The sequence below is a fragment of the Mastigoproctus giganteus genome, chromosome 9 (assembly GCF_048544385.1).
Source record: "Mastigoproctus giganteus isolate SK-2022 chromosome 9, ASM4854438v1, whole genome shotgun sequence".
Taxonomy (NCBI): Eukaryota; Metazoa; Arthropoda; class Arachnida; order Uropygi; family Thelyphonidae; genus Mastigoproctus; species Mastigoproctus giganteus.
This window is the reverse complement of record NC_143583.1, coordinates 188458622-188480774: the sequence shown is the minus strand read 5'-3', so window position 1 is coordinate 188480774 and position 22153 is coordinate 188458622. Positions and strand designations below refer to the sequence as shown.

General features: G+C 37.0%; 1 protein-coding gene across 1 annotated transcript in view; it reads right to left on the bottom strand.

Moving 5' to 3' along the window:
* Positions 1-2570: 2570 nt before the first annotated feature.
* The window catches only part of mRpL38 (mitochondrial ribosomal protein L38), a 95482-nt gene continuing 75899 nt past the window's right edge, over positions 2571-22153 (bottom strand). Inside the window, exons 7-8 of the mRNA XM_090380865.1 lie at positions 19638-19725; positions 2571-2877 (exon numbers count right to left, since the gene is read on the bottom strand). Of these exons, the coding sequence (XP_090236991.1) occupies positions 2571-2877; positions 19638-19725 (395 nt within the window). The remainder of the gene's footprint in view (positions 2878-19637; positions 19726-22153) is intronic.

Sequence of the window (22153 nt, the reverse complement as noted above, 5' to 3'; positions counted from 1 at the left end):
TAATATGACTAATGTATGGAAGCAATGGTAAGACCATATTAGAAATAAGGGATATTGGAAAATATCTTGAGGTAGTTAATATCCCATCAAATCTAAATGAAGCAAACTTAAGATGGTGTGGTATGGGGAAAAGAGGGTTAGCTAAACAGATATTCAATTCAAAAAAATGGTAACAGACCTAGAGACAGATTGAATAAGCATTATAAGAAAGAGGGCTTGCCCTGACTATAATTAAAGATCTAACAGGAAACAAGATAGTCTTGAAGGACTGATTTAATATTAGCTAAGGCCAAAGGGTGCAAGGAAACTAAGTTTTTTTTTCTGCATCAGTCAGAAAGGGGGAGGTGGAAAGTCTACACAACCTATATACCTCTTGTCATGCTTTTCACACCGCCAGAAGATACTGAACTAACCTCAATAAACTGTCATCCTCCACAATACAGGAAGGATAAAAAGCCAATTAAACAAATTCATCTAGTGCAAAAGAAAAATTAGACATTGATAACACAGTTTTTTAAGCATGAAAATAATATGAATGACTAAACTTCCACAGGTACAGTCTGTTTTCCACAGCAGTTTATACAGGATGGCGCAAAATAAGCTGAACGGTTTGTTTTCTCTGTAACTTTAGAACGAAATGTAAAAAAATGAACTATTTAAATGGTGAATGAAAGCTTTATTCTTGGAAATATTTTACACCATACATGAAAAATAATATCAGCCAAATGACCACCCCCTTCTTGCTCGCAAACATGTGCTCTTCTGTGTTTTCCATGGCATTTCTCAGAGTTTCAGGAGATATTACGGCAATCTCATGCCGGATATTCTCTTTTAGGGCCTCTATGGTTTTGGAGTTATTGGCATACACTTTATCCTTGAGATAGCCCCAAAGAAAAAAGTCTGGGGTGGACAAATCTGGTCAGTGCGGTGGCCATCTCACATCACCATTTTTCAAAATAATGTGATTGGGAAAATGCTGCCTTAGGAGGTCCATTGTGGCTCGAGCGGTGTGAGCTGTGGTGGCATCTTGTTGGAACCACATATTGTGGTCTTCTGGTAGCTGTGGCATCAAAATTTTTTTTTACCCATTGTTCTATAGCACTCTCCATTGACCGTCTGAACAACACCATAATCATGCTTGAATAAATAAGGTCCAATGATGCGTTTGGCTGTTACGGACCCTTACCTTAGCTGAATGCAGTGGTCTCTGGTGAGTTATTCTTGAGTTTGCACTGCCCCAAAATTGACAGTTTTGTTTATTAACAAAGCCACTTAACTGAAAATGTGCTTTGTCGCTCATCATCAAATTTGAAATGAAATTTTTATCATTTCTTGTGAAGTTTATGAAGGCACGAGTGTATTCCAGACTGCTTGCTTGTCTTCGGGATGAAGGGCTTGGACTAATTGAATCTTGTACAGAAAGTGATGCCAGTCCTTACACAAAATTCACTGCAGGGAGCGACGAGAGATCATCAATTGAGCAGAGCATCTTCTGGTCGATGTTTGGGGTTGATCTGCAACACTCTCCCATACACGTGCAATGTTTTCCACCGATCTACCACTACGAGGTCTTCCAGTGTGTCTGGCATCAGCAACAGTTCCTTTTTCTTCAAAATTTCAAACCGCAGTGTAAATTGTGTTCCTACTTGGTGCCTCGCGAATGTTATAAAATTGTCTATATGCTCATTGCATTATTTTGGTCTGCCGAGCAATTGCGTACCTCTCCATAATTAAATTCTCCAAGGGTTACTTGTTAAAATAAACCCAAAAAATTACAAACCTAAAAAGAACTAAAAAAGTTATGATTTTTTTTTAAATGGTCAGCTTATTTTGCACCATCCTGTATTTATGCCCCTGGTTTTTGTGTCCCATTTTGATTTGAAAATTCTACTATCCTTTAATCCCCCCTCAAGACATGCCTATTTCCAGAATCCATAATCCACCTTTGTAATCTTTCTCCTCATAAGGATACTCCTTTGCTATTCCCACTAGACAAGTTGGCTGTCTTCAGACCTTGTCAAGAAGCTTGCTGCTGTCCTTTCTTAAGTAAAGCTTCTAAGCCCGAATCTCACCATTGACTTATGTAACAGAACTGAAACCCCTCTTCTCTCTACATGCAAAGGCATGGTAAATTATTGATAAAAGACTGTACATCTGTTTCCACAGCATACTAGTCTTCATCTCTCAGTGTATTAAACCACCTAAGTCTGTTTCCTCATTTACACCCTTCATCTCAATCCCATAAGCTATTCTCATGTTATTATTCCTGAGAATAACAATAGTAGCCCTAGCACAAAACCTCAAGGGCTCCACTTATAACTATGGCCCAATCACATGAGAAAGTGAGTGGGCCATAGTTATAATTTAAAAGATCATGAAACATATACATAAATTCTGAAAATGAGTTAAGGCATAGCATAAATGATTTGGGGATAAAATCTGCCTTGAAATACAACACACACAGACACATAAACTATAGCTGGAGATGATAAATGTATTTTAAGAGAAACAAATTCTAGGAATTAAGAGATGTTCATTGTAGAACTTTAGAAACAACTTGCAAAAATTTTTTAATCTGAATTGTTCCTTAGTGTTTCCAGTTTTTTCTCTTCTAATTGTTTTTTTTTGTACTCATGAAGTGGATTAGTTACTTCTGACTCAGGATAAGAAGTATATGGTCGGAGATCTCTATATTTCCCTAACCGATATCTTTCTTTCCACATATTAGCTTTCATCCAGGAAGGAACGTCTGGTGCTCTATAAATGTTAGGATACTTTGGCATAGGGGATTCTTCTTTGAAAGGCGAAATTGATCTTAACCGCTGTAGAACAACTTCTTTTCTAATATCTTTTGGGTGTCTATAACTATCTAAATAGCTGGGAGGGGAGAAGAGGTGGGGGAAAAATGGAGTTAAGTATTTGATTACATAAATTTGAAACAATGGTTATTTTAATAAAGCAAAAGCTATATGATCTATGAAATAAGATATATTTGATTATTATCTTGTCCTGTGTATTTTGTGGACAGGATTTTACTTGCTATGGTCTTAATATTAGAGATGGAACAAACCTTCCTAACCCATGGGTACTTGCACTATGAGCATTTTGATCATGCTTTTCTAAGAAAATTAATTTAGCTGAAGTGGAAGGAAGCCAGGGACACCTTCTAGCTGACTTTTAAACTTCCATCTACCAGACATTGTTATTTGTTTACAATTAGTACTGCATGCATATCCTTAGAGAGGGTTTCCACCCACCTTCTGCCTCTGAGCATTTTTCTCATTGCACGAGTCCTCGTGTTGCTGAAAAGGTAAGTCATATTTTAACTCATTTCCACTCTTTCTGCTTTCAGTATTTTCTTTGTTGACAGGTTTTTCTTCCTTTATCCCTAGAATGATATCTTGTGGTAAGAAATGGACTGAAATGAACAGAATGATGTATGAAGAGCAACAATGGGAAGAAATAGTTCCTTCTTGTACAGCAAGGGAAGAAAAGGATTTTTTCTAATGATGATAGTTGCGACAATGAAGAACGTGAATATAGGGACTACCAGTCAGATTCTGAGCAGAATTTAACCTTTATATAAAACTCAATTTATGATTTAAAAAAAAAAAAAAAAAAAATAGAGCAGGAAAAGGAAATACCATGAGCAAACTTCTAATGCATGAGCTCTTGTTTTACTCTAATCAGCAGGAGTGCTCACAAGTTAACTGTGAGCTGCCATGAGAATCTACTTTAAAACAAACATCACTGAAAGGCTATTCTGTTATTTCTTTAAAATACTGGAAACTTACTGAAACTGTTTCAAAGCTTACTGATCACATAGTGAGTGCTGTGATTAGCAAAGCTCTCACAACTTGTGAACAATAAAACAACCCTATCTGAATTATCATTAGGTAAGTCTCAAAACAATTTCATAGCAGCATCTTATTTAAAAAAAAAAAAATATATATATATATATATATATATATATATATGTGCACTGACTATGGGAGCACTAGTTAGCTGTGAATCCTTTGCTAAGGGTGGTTTTATTAAACATAAGATAATACATTTTTAATTTTTGGTTTCAACACCACAGGATTTTACAAATGTTACATGTTACAAAAGGTGTTCAAAATGCTGTCCTTGCATCCGCATGCAGCTTTGTAGTCTTCTCTGCATTGAGTTGCAAAGCTTCTCAGGCATTTCTCGGTTATTTCTGATTTTCAGAAAGGCTCCAACCCAACACTGCAATTCCTCAACTGTGTTAATGTCAGAAGTGTACACCAAGCTTTTTACATGATCCTAGATACAAAAAGTCATAGGATTTAAGTCTGGTGATCTGGGAGGCTACATTACAGGCCCACCTCTACCTATCCACCATTGACCATACCTTCTAGTTAGATACCGAGCCAACTTGAGCAAAATGTGCTGGTGTGCCATCATGCATAAACCACATGTTCTGGCATTGCTGAAGTGGAATGTTATCATCATCAAGGAGGTCTCGAAGAACATTCTGCAGGAACTGAAGGTACAGCTTTCCTGTTAGCCTTTGGCAGAAAGTGTGATCCAATTAGACGGTCTCCTAGTAGACCCAGACATTCAACGAGAAACGTTGCTGATGTCGTGACTTGAGAACTGTATTAGGATTTTCGTCAGACCAAACATGACAGTTATGAAAATTAAAAATACCATCACAAGTAAACCAAGCTTCATCAGTGAACAAAATGTTGTTTAAAAATTGGGGTTCAGGACACACTGTTGTTGCATCTATTGGTTCACTCTGGAAGGGTAGTCTATTGGTGAGACCTTATACACACTGGATATGGTAGGGGTACAGTATACAGTAATTGGCGATGTAAAATTTGCCACACACTGCTATGACTCAGTATATGCTCGTGCAGAGAAACCCTCCTTGTTGAAATTCCTGGATTTTGTTCTATTCTTTCTAACACCCTTTCCTCAACATCAGGTGTTATGCTTCTGGCCTACCTGCTCATACTCCATGTGCGAAGCGCCCATGCTATCTAAGGTGCTGTTCCTACGTCTCAGAGCATTAAGAGAGGTGAAAGGAAGAGAATGAGCATAACATAACCTAACCTAAACAAACAAGTCAGTGGTGGATCCCAACTAGAAATGTGCAACATCTCAAAAACTATTCACTTAAGGACCCATGTTTACTAGTCTCTACAGTTCACCTTTAAATTATTGACGATCACTTTCGAAACACCCTGTGTGTGTGTGTGTGTGTGTATATATATATATATATATATATACTAAATAGATACGTTATAGTGTAAAGTTAATATCTTTAAAGTTTGAAAATCCATATAGCCATAGTCCTGCCATATCTCCAGTATACATGAAAACCAAAATATAAATCATATTAAGTAAATTAATAAAATAATAAAATAATAAGCCCAACACAGGAAAATTATTTTGCAAGGAACTTTGTCGAGGGCTAAACCCTTACAAAATAACCAACCCATGCTAGACTGAGCCATCGGTTTCTGTTATCATCTGCCTGTATACTAAAGCCAAAATAATATAATAGTGGAAATGTGGAATAATTTAGTATAACATTAACGTAAGATTTGAGACAAATGTAAGTCTAGAATGCCAAAACAACAAGTGTCGTACCGTAATACATAACAACAATTTATAAATGATACAGGCTGGATGATATTTAGCCCGACCGATCGCTACCACATTATAAGCACAACTGAGTAATTATTAAAATTTTTGCTGAACACAATTTAGCATAAAATTTTGCAGAAAATAGCTAATAAAGCTAACCGAAGGAGAACGGAAAAATGTATAGTAGAGCAATAGTACCTCACTCCCCCTCGAATTACTCTAATAGTTCGCGAGGTATGAAAAATAAGGCAAGAGGAAAGCTAAAAGCAAAAAGAAAGAAAAGGTCAATTTATCGATAGTACATCGGATATTAACCGGGAGCGTAACTTCCCGACCCTAAAAGTAGGGATCCTGGTTAGGTAGTAAAGGCCTGTAAAAATATATCAATCGAATAAAAAGAAAAAGAAGAAAAAGAAAAAGGAAAAAACGGAATGGCTAATTCCTAATAAAGTTTACTTTAAGTAGGACATAAATAATGTCAGATAAAGTCAAATTGTCAGTAATGCTAAGAGAACGAAAGACGGAACCTGTCAGATAAGGTCGGATTGTCAGTAATGCTTAGAGAACAAAAGAGGGGACATGGTAAAAACCCCGTAAGGAATCTACCAAGCATACTTTACCGTAGCCCAAGGCGGGAAAAACAAAACGCCTGCAGCAACCTCACTAGACTTATATAACTACAAAGCGTCATGCGCCACCTAAGATTTGTCAAGAATTAGCCGGTGTTTTTTGGATGAACAAAAGCATAATAGCGCCCTCTATAATAGAGAAAACAAAACCAATAATACTCAGATGTAGAAGAGAAATCCTAGTATAATATAGAATTCATTCCTACTGTAAAGAACCCATATAGGTACCACTTTTCTAAGGCGTAAGCTATATATAGCGAGTTCAAAACAGCAGTCCCTAGTATGTACATGTATATACAAAGGCTAATTAGTACACCACTCGCTATATCTATACCCTATATTAAAAAACAATAATGATTACATATATATATAACAATAACAGATTGGCCTTTTGATGATATAATTCGTTTAAAAGTAGTGCTTCTAGAGGTAACTAGTGATTAAAAAAATTTTGTTCCATCTTGAGTATTATAAAATTATAAGCATTTATTTATGATAGCTGAAATACTACTGGTTGAAAAATGCAAAAAAGAAAAAGATAGACCTTAATTTGCTAAGCAAATTCATTTTTGTATCTGCACCTCACAATTTTAATGTTCAGGACAAATTTTTTCTGCTGTAGTGGAAGGGATAATCTTCGGGAAATATTTTTCTATAGGTGCAATCCAGATTAATTTTAATGCAGTATTAGCACTTGTTCATAAGTGTCTATTACAGTCAATAATTGAGCGTAAAAAAGTAGCAGCAGCAATAACTGATGTACAATATTGTTTTAATGGTTTTTCAACCTTTGTGCCAAATAAAGCTACCAAATCTTAATTTAAATCTCTACCACTCTAGAGAAACTTGTGTTTTTCCTTCTTGAAAATTTGCTCATATTAGCCATTTAAAAATGGGCTCAATTCCTTCCCTTCTATGCAAATGTTTAAGGAGAAGATAAAAATATCAGTGGAATAAGATGGTTTAAAACAGAAGTTAATTCTGAAGCACAAGTTTTAAGAACAAGTGAAGATATACTAACATCATCAATGTAAGAGTAGGAGTTAAAGTAATAAGTTTATTTTGTTATAAATATGCAACAGAGGTAGAAGTATGGATAGACAGATGTTGTGGTCAATGGCTTTGGCAAGAGGCCCTAGAAGTTTCTTTTAACATTTGGACAACAGGTAGAAAATTACAATTTTAACACCAACTAGTTATAATATTTATTCTTATCCTGAACATTTTTGACAAACCATAGTTTGAAAAAAGAACAAGAGTTCAAAAGGAAATAATGAAAATCATCCCTGTAAGAACAATTCATTGACCTAATCTGTGGAAGTGGTGGGATCTGGAAATTTAAAACATTGTGGAATGGAGAAATAGAAAATAGACATCATGCAATTGCCAAGTCCCTCGGAATAGAGAAAATAATTTTTAAAGGCAGTCACTGCTGGTGCGACAGACTCGTGCATTGTAGCGGATTATCGTTAAGGCGCCGAACATCTATCTGTCAAAAAATTCCTGCAGACTTTCAAGAGAAGCTGATTAACTTTCAGCGACAGGTGATGAAATTAAGGACAAAAGAAACTGAGTTTAGTCAAATTGGAAATGCTGATGGTCTTCTTCGATATGCCTCGAAATTACACGGTCAATGCTAAAGAAATCAAGATTATAAGCACAGGCTACGAAAAGCAGCATATCACTGTGATGCTATGCATCACCGCTGATGGTCGAAAGTTGCAACCATATTTAATTTTAAATCGAAAAACCATACCGAAGAATGAAATTTTCCCCAAAGATGTTATTGTGCGTGCACAAAAAATGGGTGGATGTCGGCAGAGCTTATGGAAGACTAGCTAAAATATTGTGTGGAACAGACGTCCTGGAAGTCTTCGTAACCCACCTAGCATGCTAGTACTTGATGAATTTCGTGGACCTTTGTCCGAACAGGTCAAAAATAAAATCATGCAAAAACGTGGTGACTTGGTTGTGATTCTTGGTGGCATGACTAGCCAACTGCGGCCACAATTACTTGAGAAAGGAATATGAATCCTGGCTGTTGGCCGACAACCTTCCGTTGACGCCTTCCAGAAATATTAAGGAAGTTCCAACATCAAAATTGGCAGAATGGGTATCAACAGCTTGGAAGCTGATCCCAGAAAGAATAGTCAAGCACTCATTTAAAAAATGTTGCATCTCGAAGGCTCAGAAGAATCTGACCCTGAATGTGAAGTAGACTCTGATATTGATGCAGATATCGACGGCTCACAAGAAAGTGATGAATAACATACCTACTGATAAATACCGGTACTTATTGTTGTTAGTAAATTGATTTCTATTATAATAAAAATATTTGTTAGATTTATTTTAAGGTACTGAAATTAAGGTGCTTCTTACAATCGATGGCATCTTAGAATCAAAGAAATACGGTAATTTGGATTATATCTAGTTTGTTGCTAAGCTTTAATGTTGTTCTTCTTTTCTTCTCTGTATGAGGTTTATTAACTTTAGGAGCCATAGTGAGGGGTTTTTAATTTAAAATAAATGTAAAGCAGCAGTATAATCCATGATATCAGTACAGAATTCACTTTCAAAATGGTGAACATGAACAAATACAATAATAGTAGTAGTAGTGGCATGTGATGCAAGAAAGCAAATGTATGAGCTTATGCAGCATCAGCCAAAAAAAAAAATCACACCATTTCCTCCAAATGCCTGTCCAGTTCCTCCAAATTTATTCAACCTATCAACTTCCACAACGACAGATGGAAGTTTGTTCCAGCAATTAACCACCCGCTGGCTAAAGGCAAATTTCCGCACATCCAATCTACATCTGTCTTTTCTTAATTTGAATTTATGCCCCCTTAGGTTCGTAATCTGAACAAGTGGAAGGATCCCATCAAAATTCAGCGTGCTCAACCCATTCAAAGCCTTATACACCTCAATCAGATCACCGCGCAGGTGCCTAGTCTCCAGCCACTGCAATTTGCAGAACTTAAGCCTCTCTTGGTAAGAGGATCCCTTCATTCTCCTCACCAATCTTGTTGCCCTTCTCTGTACACGCTCAAGTAAATCTACATCCTTCCTACAATGAGGCCTCCAGACCTGTACGCAGTACTCAAGGCGTGGCCTGACCATTGCCTTATACAGAGGGATAATGTAACATTGACAAAACCCCATGACCTGCCCTGGCAGCCTGTCTGCATTGCTCAGAGAACTTCATATCTGACTGCACAATTACACCCAGGTCTTTTTCATTTTCTACCACCTTAAGTGTAGTACCACACAGTTGATACGTTTCTCTGGGGTTACTTCTACCCATATGCAGTACTTTGCATTTGTCAAGGTTAAACTTCAGTTGCCACTTCTTAGCCCATCTGCCCAAATTATCTAGATCCTGTTGCAGTAGCACACTGCCATTACTGTCATTAACAACCCTGCCAACCTTTGTATCATCTGCAAACTTCGACATTAAGCCTGATATACCTTCATCAATATCATTGATAAATATACAAAACAACAGTGGATCTAACACCGAACCCTGTGGGACACCACTAATAACATTAGGCCAAGAAGAGCAGCACCCATTGATTACCACCCTCTGTCTTCTCGCACTTAACCATCCTTTTATCCATTGTAGCAACTTACCCTTAATACCATTCTGCTCCAATTTGTACAATAGTCTTCCATGCGCAACAGTGTCAAAAGCTTTCCTGAAATCTTTATGTGACCTGCCATTTTCTTTTTTTTCAGCACTGCAAGGCATCTGTGCAATATGTAAACATCCGATCTCAATGTTCCATTAGCTCAAATGTTCTGTTATTTTGACAGTCTACTATATTTGGAAATCAAAAGACACAGAAAACAAAATAATATGAAATCAAATAATTATATAACGATTAACAAAAGATTACGTAATAGTGTATTAACAGCAAAGACATCCAGGAGCAGATATTTTATCTTTGCATAAGACCATAACCCATCTATCTTAATTCTGGAATTCAAGTAGACAGTAGAGAACAAGGCTAAAAGGTCCCAAAAAGACAGGCAGAAGAATGCTGAACAATGAGGTGGTAGCCAGAGACGTTTATAAAAGTCATAGAAACGCAGGTAGAAATTTGGAATCAGAATAGAACCAGAGAAGTAAATGAAAAAGTCCTGAAATGATGTGGGATAACATGAAGACAGCCATTATGATAGCAGAGAAAAACCTTTTGAAAAGGGAAGACAGAAAAGTTAATATGCCTGGATGACTACATTTGGGGGGGGGGGGGAAACAGATCTTGGAAAAGTATATAGCACAGTTGTTCAAAGAGGATGAAGAGATAAAAAGGAAGTGTGAAGGAAATAGATCTTGAAAGCCCAATGATACTTCAGAGGTGATGAAAATGGCAAAGAGTGATAAGGCTGCTAGAGAGGATAGAATAGTGACAGAATATCTAAAATTGCTGGGTGAAAATGGCATCAAGGCTCTGACACATCTGATCAACAAAGTTTACGACTCAGGGAAGATTCCTCAGGATTGGTTGAAATCAAATTTTTTGTACCATTACTAAAAAAAGACAACCTCCGTAGCCAAGCGGGCAGGAGCGGGAGTGCAGTAGCACACGCTCTTTGAGTAGACCGGGGTTCAAGCCCCTGACTGCTGAATACGGTCGATCTGCCAACCCGCACTGGACCAGCGTGGCAGATTATGGTCCATTTCGCTCAGCATAAATTGTTGAGGAGGCTTCCATCCTGCAGTGGGTTGATAATGGCTGCACTTTTTTTTTCTTTTTTTTTTTTTTTTTTGGTAAAAAAAAAAAAGAAAAAAAAAAGAGGCAAATACAAAGAATTGTGCAGAATATCGAACAGTCAGCCTTATGAGTCATACACTAAAGATATTTTTAAGAATAATTTATTTTTGCATCCAGGATAAATGTGTAAAGGAAAAGAGGGAAGAGTCAGTTTGGATTTAGGCAATGAAGATCAGAATTACTTCCTGCATTGATGACTATATCATCATTGCAAGAAGTGATTCTGATCTTCAAACACTCGTGGAGATAGTTAATGTAGAAAGTAATAAGATGGGTCTTCGGATAAATCCCAGTAAGACTAAATGGATGGTAATTGGTATAGGTACCAGAAGCTATGTTCAGTATTAATAGAAAGATGTCTGGAAATGCAACAAGATTTCAATGCTTGTTTCATAGACTACGAGAAAGCATTTGACAAAGTTCAGCATAGAAAATTGTTTGCTATCCTGCACCAGATAGACAGCAAAGACATCCAAATAATTGAGAACCTACTATAATTGGAGTGCTATGGTGAGAGTGAAAGATGAGCTGATAGAAGAATTTATGATAAAGAGAGGTGTTTGACAGGGGTGCAGTCTATCTCCATTACTGTTCAATCTCAATTCTGAAAAAAATGTTCTCGTTTATATTCTGGCATGACCACCAGGTCAGAGGAGTTTACAATTAATTATCAATACAAACATTAATTGTATTTAACAGTCACGGGCTTGAACCCTGGTCCGCTCAAAGAGTGTGTGCACTACTGCACTCTTTCCCATGACCACTCAGCTGTGTCTATGAAGGAGGCATTAGAAGATAGAGCAGAAGGAATTGCTTTAAATAGAGTAGTCATCAATAATATACACTATGCTGATGACATAGTCTTCATTGCAGGAAGTGATTCTGATCTTCAATCACTCTTAGAGATAGTTAATGCAGAAAGTAATAAGATGGGTCATCAGATAAATCCCAGTGAGACTAAATGGATGGTAATTGGCCCCAAGAATTATACAAATCTCACACTTAGTCAATGGGAGGCTGATTGAAAAAGTCAACAGTTATTTCGATTTAAGAAGAGAAATTAATGACAAAGAGGATGATTCAACTGAAATTAAAAGAAGGGTTGAAATTGCAAGATGGGCCTTTTGCGAATTGAGAGGTGTTTTATGTAATCTGCAATTGGATCTGAATCTTCGATTAAGAGAAATGGAGTACTACGTCTGGTCCATTGTACTCTGTTTGCGAGACTTGGCCATTAAGAAAGAAACAATCAAGAAGGTACATTTATAGAAGAATATTACACATTCCCTGCAAACTAAGCCTAATCTACCATCATCAATAAATACAAAAAGCAATAATATGTCCGGCACCAAACCACGGGGGCACTACTAATGACATTAGTCCACATAAAGCAATGTTCACTAATACCCACTCTGTCACTAATACCCACTCTGTCACTAATACCCACCTGTATCTAAAGCTTTCCCAAAATCCAAGTAAAAAAATTATCTGCACTATTTGTCCCGGTTAGGGGTCAGCAACATGGATGGAATGCTTGTTGTTCCTCCATATTTGATATGTCTAACCAAATTTTTTACAAGCGAGGCCTGACACTCTTGGTTTTTTATTTTGGTGTTTCCTTCACCCAATGTCAATGCAGATGTTTATCATATTTAGTAGTCACGGGCTTGAAGCCCAGTCCACTCAAAGAGAGCGTGCCACTGCACTTGCACTCCTGACCGCTCGGCTACGTCATAGCCCTGAAATTCAAATATATGATAAAAATTACTTTTTGCATCCAGTCGATTTGTGACAGCATCATAATATCCAATCAAACTGGTCGGACAAGATTTCTCCTTAACAAGCACATGCTGTGACTGAAGTATAACAGCACTACTTATTTCTGTAATTACTTGTGTCACCCTTTTAACTGCTTTTGTGAATTAGGAATAACATTCACACATCTCCAGTCCAAGCGGGACTTCTCCTGATGTCTACATAATTATGGCTAAGAGTTTGCTTGCCTCCTTTTCTGTATCCTTTAATATAATTGGGATTGATCCCATCCACCCCAGGTGCCTTTCTTATGTTCAACAATTTCTGTTCCACTTTCCTTTCAGTTGCTACAAAATCATTTAGCTCCCTGTTTGAATTTGATAACTTCTAGCATCCACTTCCCTAAAGAATTCCTTGTGTGCGTGCAAATTACTTATTCAGTTTGTCAGCAACCTGAGCAGGATCATTAACAAGCAAGCCAATGTGATTCATCCTTCTAGTGTTTACAAAAGTAAAGAAGTCTACATGGTTTTTCTTTGCATCCTTCACTGAGAGGAACAAAAGAGTGCTCTTACCAGGAAAGGCTTCTGTTCTGCAAACTGCAGCGCTTGGATACTACACACTTCTGGATCTAACTGAGGTTTTAATACATTGAATGGATCAAGTAAGCTCAATGCTGAGAATTCTTCCTCTTGCTTAGACTATACGCTTGAGGAGCATAAATTCAGACTAAGGAAGGATGGTTGCAGTTCAGATATGCAGATAGTCAATTGTTGGAACAAACTCCTGTCTGGTGTTTGCTCAATTCTTATTCACCTGGTGTAGGGAGGACAGTAATTATATCAACTGACCACACTTGGAATTCTGGGTCCAAGTATGAAGACCTCATCTAAGAAAAGACACTGAGCTTCTGGAAATGGGCCAAAAATGAGCTCTCATGGTGAGGTCACCAAAAGGGCAACCATAAAAGGAGACTTCGGTTATGTGGGCTATAGGGCTTGGTAACCAGGCACCTTAGAGGGGATCATTTAGGTTTATCAGGCTTTGAGACAGGTTAGTAAAACGAATGAAGGCAAAATTTTACTGTTATAAAGAATTCCAGGACTAGAGGCCATAAATTCAAATTACACATGAAGTTTTCTTTTAGTCAACAAGTTGTTGATCTGAAACAAGTTGCCTCTGCAGGTAGTAGTTCAGGCTAACAGTTTAAAGAAATTCAAAGGTCATCTGGATAGTTACCTACATAAGTAGGAAAGTACATCATTTGACTCTTTTCTTATCTACTGTGTACATTTATTTATTTATTTTTTTTTTTTTTTTGCCAGTGCAGAAAAGGCCTGTGCTCTTGCACTATATGGATAATACTAACACAAATACTAAACATTACCTTACCTAACATTTTTCTGTCTGGTACACTATTAGTGTTTGCCTTCTTAAAGTAAGGTACTATAGCAGACTTTGCACCTCTTCAGAAATGTTGAATTAAAGGTATTGGTGGTTTGGACTTGGTTGTCAAGAGTCTTTCCAAAACTGTGCCGTAAAGAGATCTGAATTCAGTCCCAGTCATTAAACTCCAGTTCACCCATTGTCTTCAAGCTTTTCAACATGATCAGCATCATGACTTAGTTGCTCATCATGAATAATTAATCCACATATTCTGAAACAGTTGCTAATGCAGGTTTTGGAAACTTCATTCCAGGCACTCATTGTCATATGAAGTGCATCTAGAACAGTTATCTGCTTTGTGATATTGGATGATGTTCCCAAACCTTCATCTATTGACTGGATGATTCTTTACCGAATATCCAATCTATAAAAGGTCTTAAAGGTTTATGTTATTCCCTGGTCGAGAGGTTGAATCAGTGATGTGGTGTTTGAAGGTAGAAAAACTAATTCAATGTTTTTGAAAGTTAACTTTGGATGAGCTGGGCAGTTGTCCAAAACCAATGCAATTTTTTTGTTTTTCTTATCCAATTTCAAATCCCATTTACAAAGATAATCTTCAAATAAAGAAGCTGTCATCCAAGCATTGGTATTATTAGCACATTCAGCAGGCAGTTGTTTTACTCCTTTAAAACATCTAGGTGATGTACTCTTGCCGATAACTAATGGCTTCATCTTGATTGTTCCCGTCATGTTGCATGTCAAAAGAACTGCAATCCTGTCCTTGATGTTCTTTCCTGCAGACACAGAGGAATTTTTAAAAATCATGCAGTGGTCTGGGGTAGCACTGTAGTACAACCCTGTTTCATCTGTATTAAGTGTGTCTTCGGGATTATAAGTGCTTAACACAGTTTGCCAAGAGGTTTTCAACACTGTGTCAGCTGCAGAACCATCAGAATCTGTTTTTCTCTGTGAAGTTTTTTGTAAACAATATCATGCCTCTCCTTCCATCTTGTCAGCCATCCGTCCATTGCCTTAAACTCTTCGTGTAGTTTTTCAGCGAAATCATTAGCTTTTTGAAGAAGAATACTACAATTGATAGGTGCATTACATGATCTGGCCTGTTTGAACCAAACTAACAGAGCTTTATCTACTGTTTGGCATTTCCATTCACGCTACCTTTTTTTTTTGTTATTTGGTTTTTGGGAACATTAGCAACTAAGGCCATATTGCTCCGGGAATATGTGGTGGTCATTCCCTTGACCTTTCCGCATCCTCCGCATTTGGTGGTGACGGGCTCGAACCCCAGTCTAATCAAGAAGCGTATGCTACGCACTGCTGCTCCTTCCCACCTGGCTATGGAGGCACTGCTTTCTTTTTCTGGTTTCACTAATCACATTAGTGTTTAATGTGTGACGTGATTTTAACAATTTTGATAAAGATGACTGAGGCACTCCTAATTTTATTGCTGCTTGTTTAATTTATTGTACATTTCTATAATTCATAACTTATCTTTTACACTCGAATTCACTCTTTCTTTTCACTGACATTTTTTTTTTTGGTAGTAAAAAATTAAGCGTCAGTCAATAACAAAGCACACAGCACACACAAATTGGAACTAACATGACATACGCAAATGAGATGAAATTTAGATATAGAAATGAAGAGCAGATTTCAGCGAAGGGGAAACACATTTCACCGTAATAACGTGAAAACACAGAATTCCAGCTATATTATCGCAAATGAATAAGATCGAGTTTGCTACCCGTTTATTGCACTAACAGAAAAGCCCAATAAACCGGAAATTGCAAACTGTTTTCATTGTTTTATGGTTGTGACCTCCAGAAATGTGCTTTAGAAAAATATCACAGAAGCATTCAAAATTGATTCTTATAACCAAAAATGTGATTATAGTAAATGATAAAAGTGTAGTGCATTTTATTCTTTTTTTTTAATGTAAACCCCAAACAAGAGAGAGGTATTAGAACCTATAGTACTTAGTGCCATGCTTGGGTTGGAGGTTGAGAAGACGAAAGAAGATATTTGTTGACATTGGACTTGAACTTCTGTAGACTGTAATTTTCAGAAAATACATATGAAGGAAGGTTGTTCCAGAAAACGGCAGTTGAATGAATAAACGAGGAAGATGAAAAGTTGGTTCTGTGAGTTTGAAGTTGGACAGTAAATGGATGTTGGCTGGTGGCAGCACGAGTTCGGACTGTTTTGAAAGAGAGCGGGAATTATAGAAGCCAATTCAGAAGAACAGTGCCCATGGAAGTATCTGTAGAAGAGGCATGCAGCAGAAACAGTACGTCTATGAGAAAGCGAGTGGAGAGACTCTGTTAGAGATGAATCATTAATTAACCTAACTGCCCTCTTCTGAATGGAATCAAGAAGCCTGAGAGAGGTTTTGGGGGCACCACCCCAGATGTGGGAACAATATTCCATGGCAGGGCGGAATTGCGATTTGTACAGAGTGAGCAGCTGTTTGGAAGAAAAGTAACACTGAGAGCGAAAGAGAAAACCAAGTTTTTTAGATGCAGAGGAAGCAATATTTGTAATGTGCTTGTGCCAAGAGAGATTAGAAGTCAGGGTAATCCCCAAAAGAGATATATCATTTTGCCTAGAAATCGAAGTGTCACTAAAAATAAGCATAGGAGCAGAAGAATTCTTTTTGCGAGATATAAGACAAGACTGGGTTTTAGAAGGGTTGAAATCAACTAAGTTGTCTTTGCCCCACTGGAGAATTACCTGAAGATCGGCATTTAAGGAACTGGTAGCAGATTTTCGAGAAGTTGAAGTTGACTGAGCAGAACAAGGTTTCTCAAAATGGAAAGTGGAATGCAATGTGCTATCATCGGCAAAACTATGGACAGGATTTCCAGTCAATGGAAGAAGGTTATTAATATACAAGAGGAAAAGAGTGGGGGAAAGAACTGAACCTTGGGGGACACCGGCATTAGTGGAGAAGTTAGAAGACAGAGAGCCATCTACCATCACCCTCAGTGAGCGATCAGAGAGAAAACTGGATAACCAATTACTAAAAACAGTTGGCAAACCATAAGATGGAAGCTTGTTTAGAAGACTTTTATGCCAAACATGATCGAAAGCCTTTGAGGTGTCAAGAGCAACTACTTGTGTTTCACCGAACCTTTCCATTGAATTAGTCCATAAATGGGTAACATAAGCCAGAATATCACCAGTAGATCGACACTGATGGAATCAATACTGGTGATCATTGATCAGACGGAAGGTTTCTAGGTAGTTTAAGAGTTGGTGGTTAATTGATTTCTCCATTACTTTACAAAGAGTACAAGTAATTGCAATGGGACGATAATTGGATGGGAGGGATTTGTCGCCCTTTTTAGAAACTGGATGGATATGAACAAATTTTCAAGCAGAAGGAAAAACACCTTTGGAATAAGAAAGTGAAAAAAGGCGACAAAGAATAGAGTAAGTTCAGGAGCACAGGTTTTGAGAACAAGTGGAGAAATACCATCGGGACCTGGAGCTTTCTTAGCATCAAGATTCGTCAAAATCCTTCTGACATCCTTTTGATGGAAGACCACAGGAGGCATTGAATGGAGTGTGTTGGGAATGGTGGGAGGTGTTTTACCAAGATCATTAATACATGAGTTGGAAGAAAAATGGGATGCTAGAAGGTCAGCTTTATCCTTGGCTGAAGTGACAACAGAACCATCTGGTTTGGACAGAGGTGGGAGCAGAGATGGGCAAAAGTTGCGGCTAATAGCTTTGGCAAGAGACCAGAATGCTCGGCTACCATTAGGGCAAGAAGCAAGTTTTCTACTCTTAGACTATAGTTTGGACTGATTAATAACTGCTTTACAATTATTGCTAGCTTTGGTGTAGGCAAAAAATGAAACTGAGAATTAAAAACAAGCCAATTACGATATGCAACATTCTTCTCTTAAACAGCCTTAGCACATTTATTGGAAAACCAAGGTTTAGATAAAGGACGAGATTTTAAAGTAGAGTGTGGGATAAAGGATTCCATTCCTGCAAGAATAATTTCACTGACATGATCTGAGCAAATGTTGACATCAGAAGTTTTGAAACAGTAATCCGATCAGGGAAAAGAAGAAAGAAGTCTCGCAGGTCATCCCATTTTGCATTCTTGTAATGCCAAACAACACGAGGTTGGGAATAGCCACGAGATAAAGGTTCCATTGGAGGAGAGACAAACACTAAGTTGTGATCTGAAGTGCTGAAAGGACTTCTCACTTCGACCGTGAGAGGTCCTTTAGGCACATTGTTTGTGAGAAAAAGATCAAGCCTATTGGCTGTATGATTAGGATTGTCTGGTATTCTTGTAGGTAAATGAACAATCTGTTCAAGGTCATTAAGTAATTGCAAAAGCCTCAGCATCTCAACCAGCTGGGTCGGTGTGACTAGAAAACGGAAGCCAGCTGGAGTTGTGAGCATTAAAATCACCAAACTGTTAGGAAAGTTGGACTGGAGAAAGTCAAGTTGCAAAGAGAGGAAGTCAAAGAGCTCCAAGTGATTAGTGGAGTTGGGAGAACGGTAGAGACAACAGATGAATTTGATACAATGAGGTAGAGAGATTTTAAGCCAGAGAAATCAAAGAGAGGAGATTCCAAATTGCCAAGTCTCTGACAGGGAATATCAGAACAGACATATGCACAAGTACCACCTTTGAGGCGAAAGGAATCGTACAGCAAATAATTTGGGCATCTGAGATGTGAGCAGTAGTTGAATCAACCAATAACTGAGATTCTGTCAGAAAAAGTATATGGGATTTGGCAGACTGCAAGTGGATCGGTCATTTGGATCGGTTCTTCAAAATTTGATTCTATTGAGTGGCTGATTCTAATAACCAGTGATCACTATAACCAGTGCTTACCGTATATCTAATATTAAAAAAAATGTTATATTATAGTTATTATAATAATATAATTATAAACATAATTACAATTCATAATACAAATTATATATACTTAGATAATAATTTTATTCTTTATATAGAAGTACTAAATAAAAATCAATTACAGATCACTACAAAATTAAAAAGATACCATACAATGGAAGGTATTTAAACACTTGGTTTTTGTAATTTTTTAATGAGATATTTGTGCCTGGTGTGATTTGCAGAACCTTTTGATATTAGGTGGAATATTTATGAAATAAATACATAAATTAAAAAAATAATAAGTTTAAGCCCAAATTACGTGGCACCCCTGCAATGTTGTTGTAGTACTCTAAGGTGCTGTGGCACCCTGGTTGAAAACCACTGGGCTAAATAGTCAAAAACACCTGATTCTCCATTGTAAATCAAGAGAGTTGGTGGCTGTTTAAGTGCATGCATGCATGTGCAGTACTGATCTAAAATAATATGATCCAATTTTCAGAAGCCTAACACAATAGACAAAGCAATACAATGAATAATATAGTGTATATTAATTAAAACTTACCTCAAAAAAATTTAAGTACTTACAGATTGAATGGCTGCTTTTTGGGATATTTTTCTTCTGGCCTGAAATACTGCGCAGGCTGTATATATTCATAAACAGGTTCTTTCATATCTAATGATGGCAAAAATAACATACAAAGGAATGAAATAAACTGTGTTTGTACTTAAAACTAAATTTGCAATCTAGTATAATAGACATCATTAACTCCTGAACTGGCTCTACACTCTTTAACATTAGAGAGTGTGCATTCCTCCCCCCCACCCACCCCAAGCAGTACCTTATGAGAAGCTTTTATTGGCAAGAAACAATTCAAATTTGTTCACTTTTTAATGTTGCCCTAAATTTTAAATCTGTTTTAAATACAACTGTGAACATTTTTTTATATATATATATATACAACAATGTATATTTTTAAAATAAAACCCTTGGGACAAGTACATTGTACTTTGAGCATGATGTAATTTGTTGCTAGGGGAATTAATATACATAGCTAAAGCTTGTACTGCTGAGATAGCAGATTGCAGCACTTGTGAAAACAAAACTTTGTTTCCCTTATTATTGGTTGCCTGATTTGTTTATATATTGAACATCCCCTTGTGAAAACTTATGAAAATGATACACATTAGCATTCTTCATTATTGGTACAGGTTGACTGTCACTAATCCAGCATCGTTGGGACCTGTAGAGTACTGGATTAGTGAGTTTGCCGGATCGCCGGTGGTTATTTTAGCACATACCGTTTACCTAACTACTTCATCCTACCTTTAACACGTTGATTGCCAAGCTAGTTAAAGAAAAAAAAATTTACCAGGGGCCAAAAAATATTTAGCAAATAATTTGATTAGTAATTCTAAAATAAATATTGTAATGTCAGTGTTGTCGTTTTTTCACTTAAAATATCAAAAAAAAAAAAAAAAGTTTTTTTATGTTGCATATATGTGGCCGACATGGCTCAGTAGGTTACTTTATTTTTTGAGAAGCCATGTCGGCCACATACATTTGATGCTATTACGGCATACATATGAAGCTCATTTGTGATTAGTTTATTGCACGCACAAAGAGCGCTGCAATAAAATGAACTCTCAAACGTTGCAATAAGTTTGTCAGTATTGTTAGAGATTTTGTGAAAACAAGTTTGTTAGTGCTCTATTATCCATCATATTGTGTTGTTTTTCCGCAAGTTTATTGTAAAAAAAAAAAATCTAAAAAAAGGAATGGCTAAAAGAAAATTACTAAATAAGAGGAACTGAGAGAAATTTATGGAATTTACAACTAAGCAGAGTTAAACTTCTCACAGACACACCGCTGTCAAGTTTTTTCAGAAGTTCAACTTTATCTGCTATGGACAATGTATGGTGTTTGCGCTTACACCACAAGAGGCACTTCCTTTATGCATTGGAACCATGGCTGGGGCTAAATGTGAGCAAGTTATAATAAATGCAGAAAAAGAAGTAGGAATGGCTTGCCAGTGTTTAAGAGTTCGTGCCAGCAGCTGATGCTGCAACCAACACCACCAAAACAGTACCGGCAGGTCGGTGTGCCGACCCGGGATATTTTAAATTATGTCCGAATTACAGGTGGCCGGATTAGTGATGGTCGACCTGTACTCATGAACTATTCAAGCTGCTTCTAAAGCTGCTGACAATAGCACGCTGTCAAAATTGGACAGAAATCCAAACTTCTTCATTAACAAAACAATTGCAATAATTGCGGAATGCTAAAATTGTTGCTCTGGTAGATAATATTTTATTTATTTTCTTGCCTCTGGTACATTATGGAGTTTTAGACATGCATGGGAAGGATGACACTGGCATACACATAAATAAATTTCTCCTATTTGTTATGCCAAATTGACAATAAAGAATCCTAATAATAATCATCATCAGAAAAGTATGGTTCTAACAAAGGCTTCAATTTTCAACAGACTGATCAGTACATGTTAGTGTAGAATAGATATGTCATAGCACATGGTAATGCACCATCGTCATTGATTTAATGATATACAGTAGAACTCGGATAAGAAGTTTTCCCCTGTTTAGGTTTGGTTTCTTAAGTCACAGTTTCAACTCTATATATTTTAATGTATTATTTTCCAGCATAAGAAGTTTCCCGGGGTAAAAGGTTTTCCTACATAAAAAGTTCATGATAAAGAATACACAGTGTATTATTATAATGATGTTTTCCCACTTAATACATTTTTTTAAATATACAAATTCTTTATTTTTAATATTAAAAAGATATTAAACAATATAAACATTTTAGTAATCGAACAAGTTAGTGCCAAGTATCACTTTAGTTCACAGTAAATCACCGAAGCAGATGAAATAACATCGTTTTTGATATACACTATCTCATATTATGAATGCCTTCACAACAAGTTGCCCTGATATTACACTACCTCCAATAAGCAACGTTTTGTCAATGGAGAAGACTAATGTTATTTATTCTCGGCAGATACCACCCAGGAGTGGTGGTATCTGCTGAGAATCTACTGGCGAAGTGTTGCCTATTCGAGGTAGTTCATTATCAGGAAACTTGT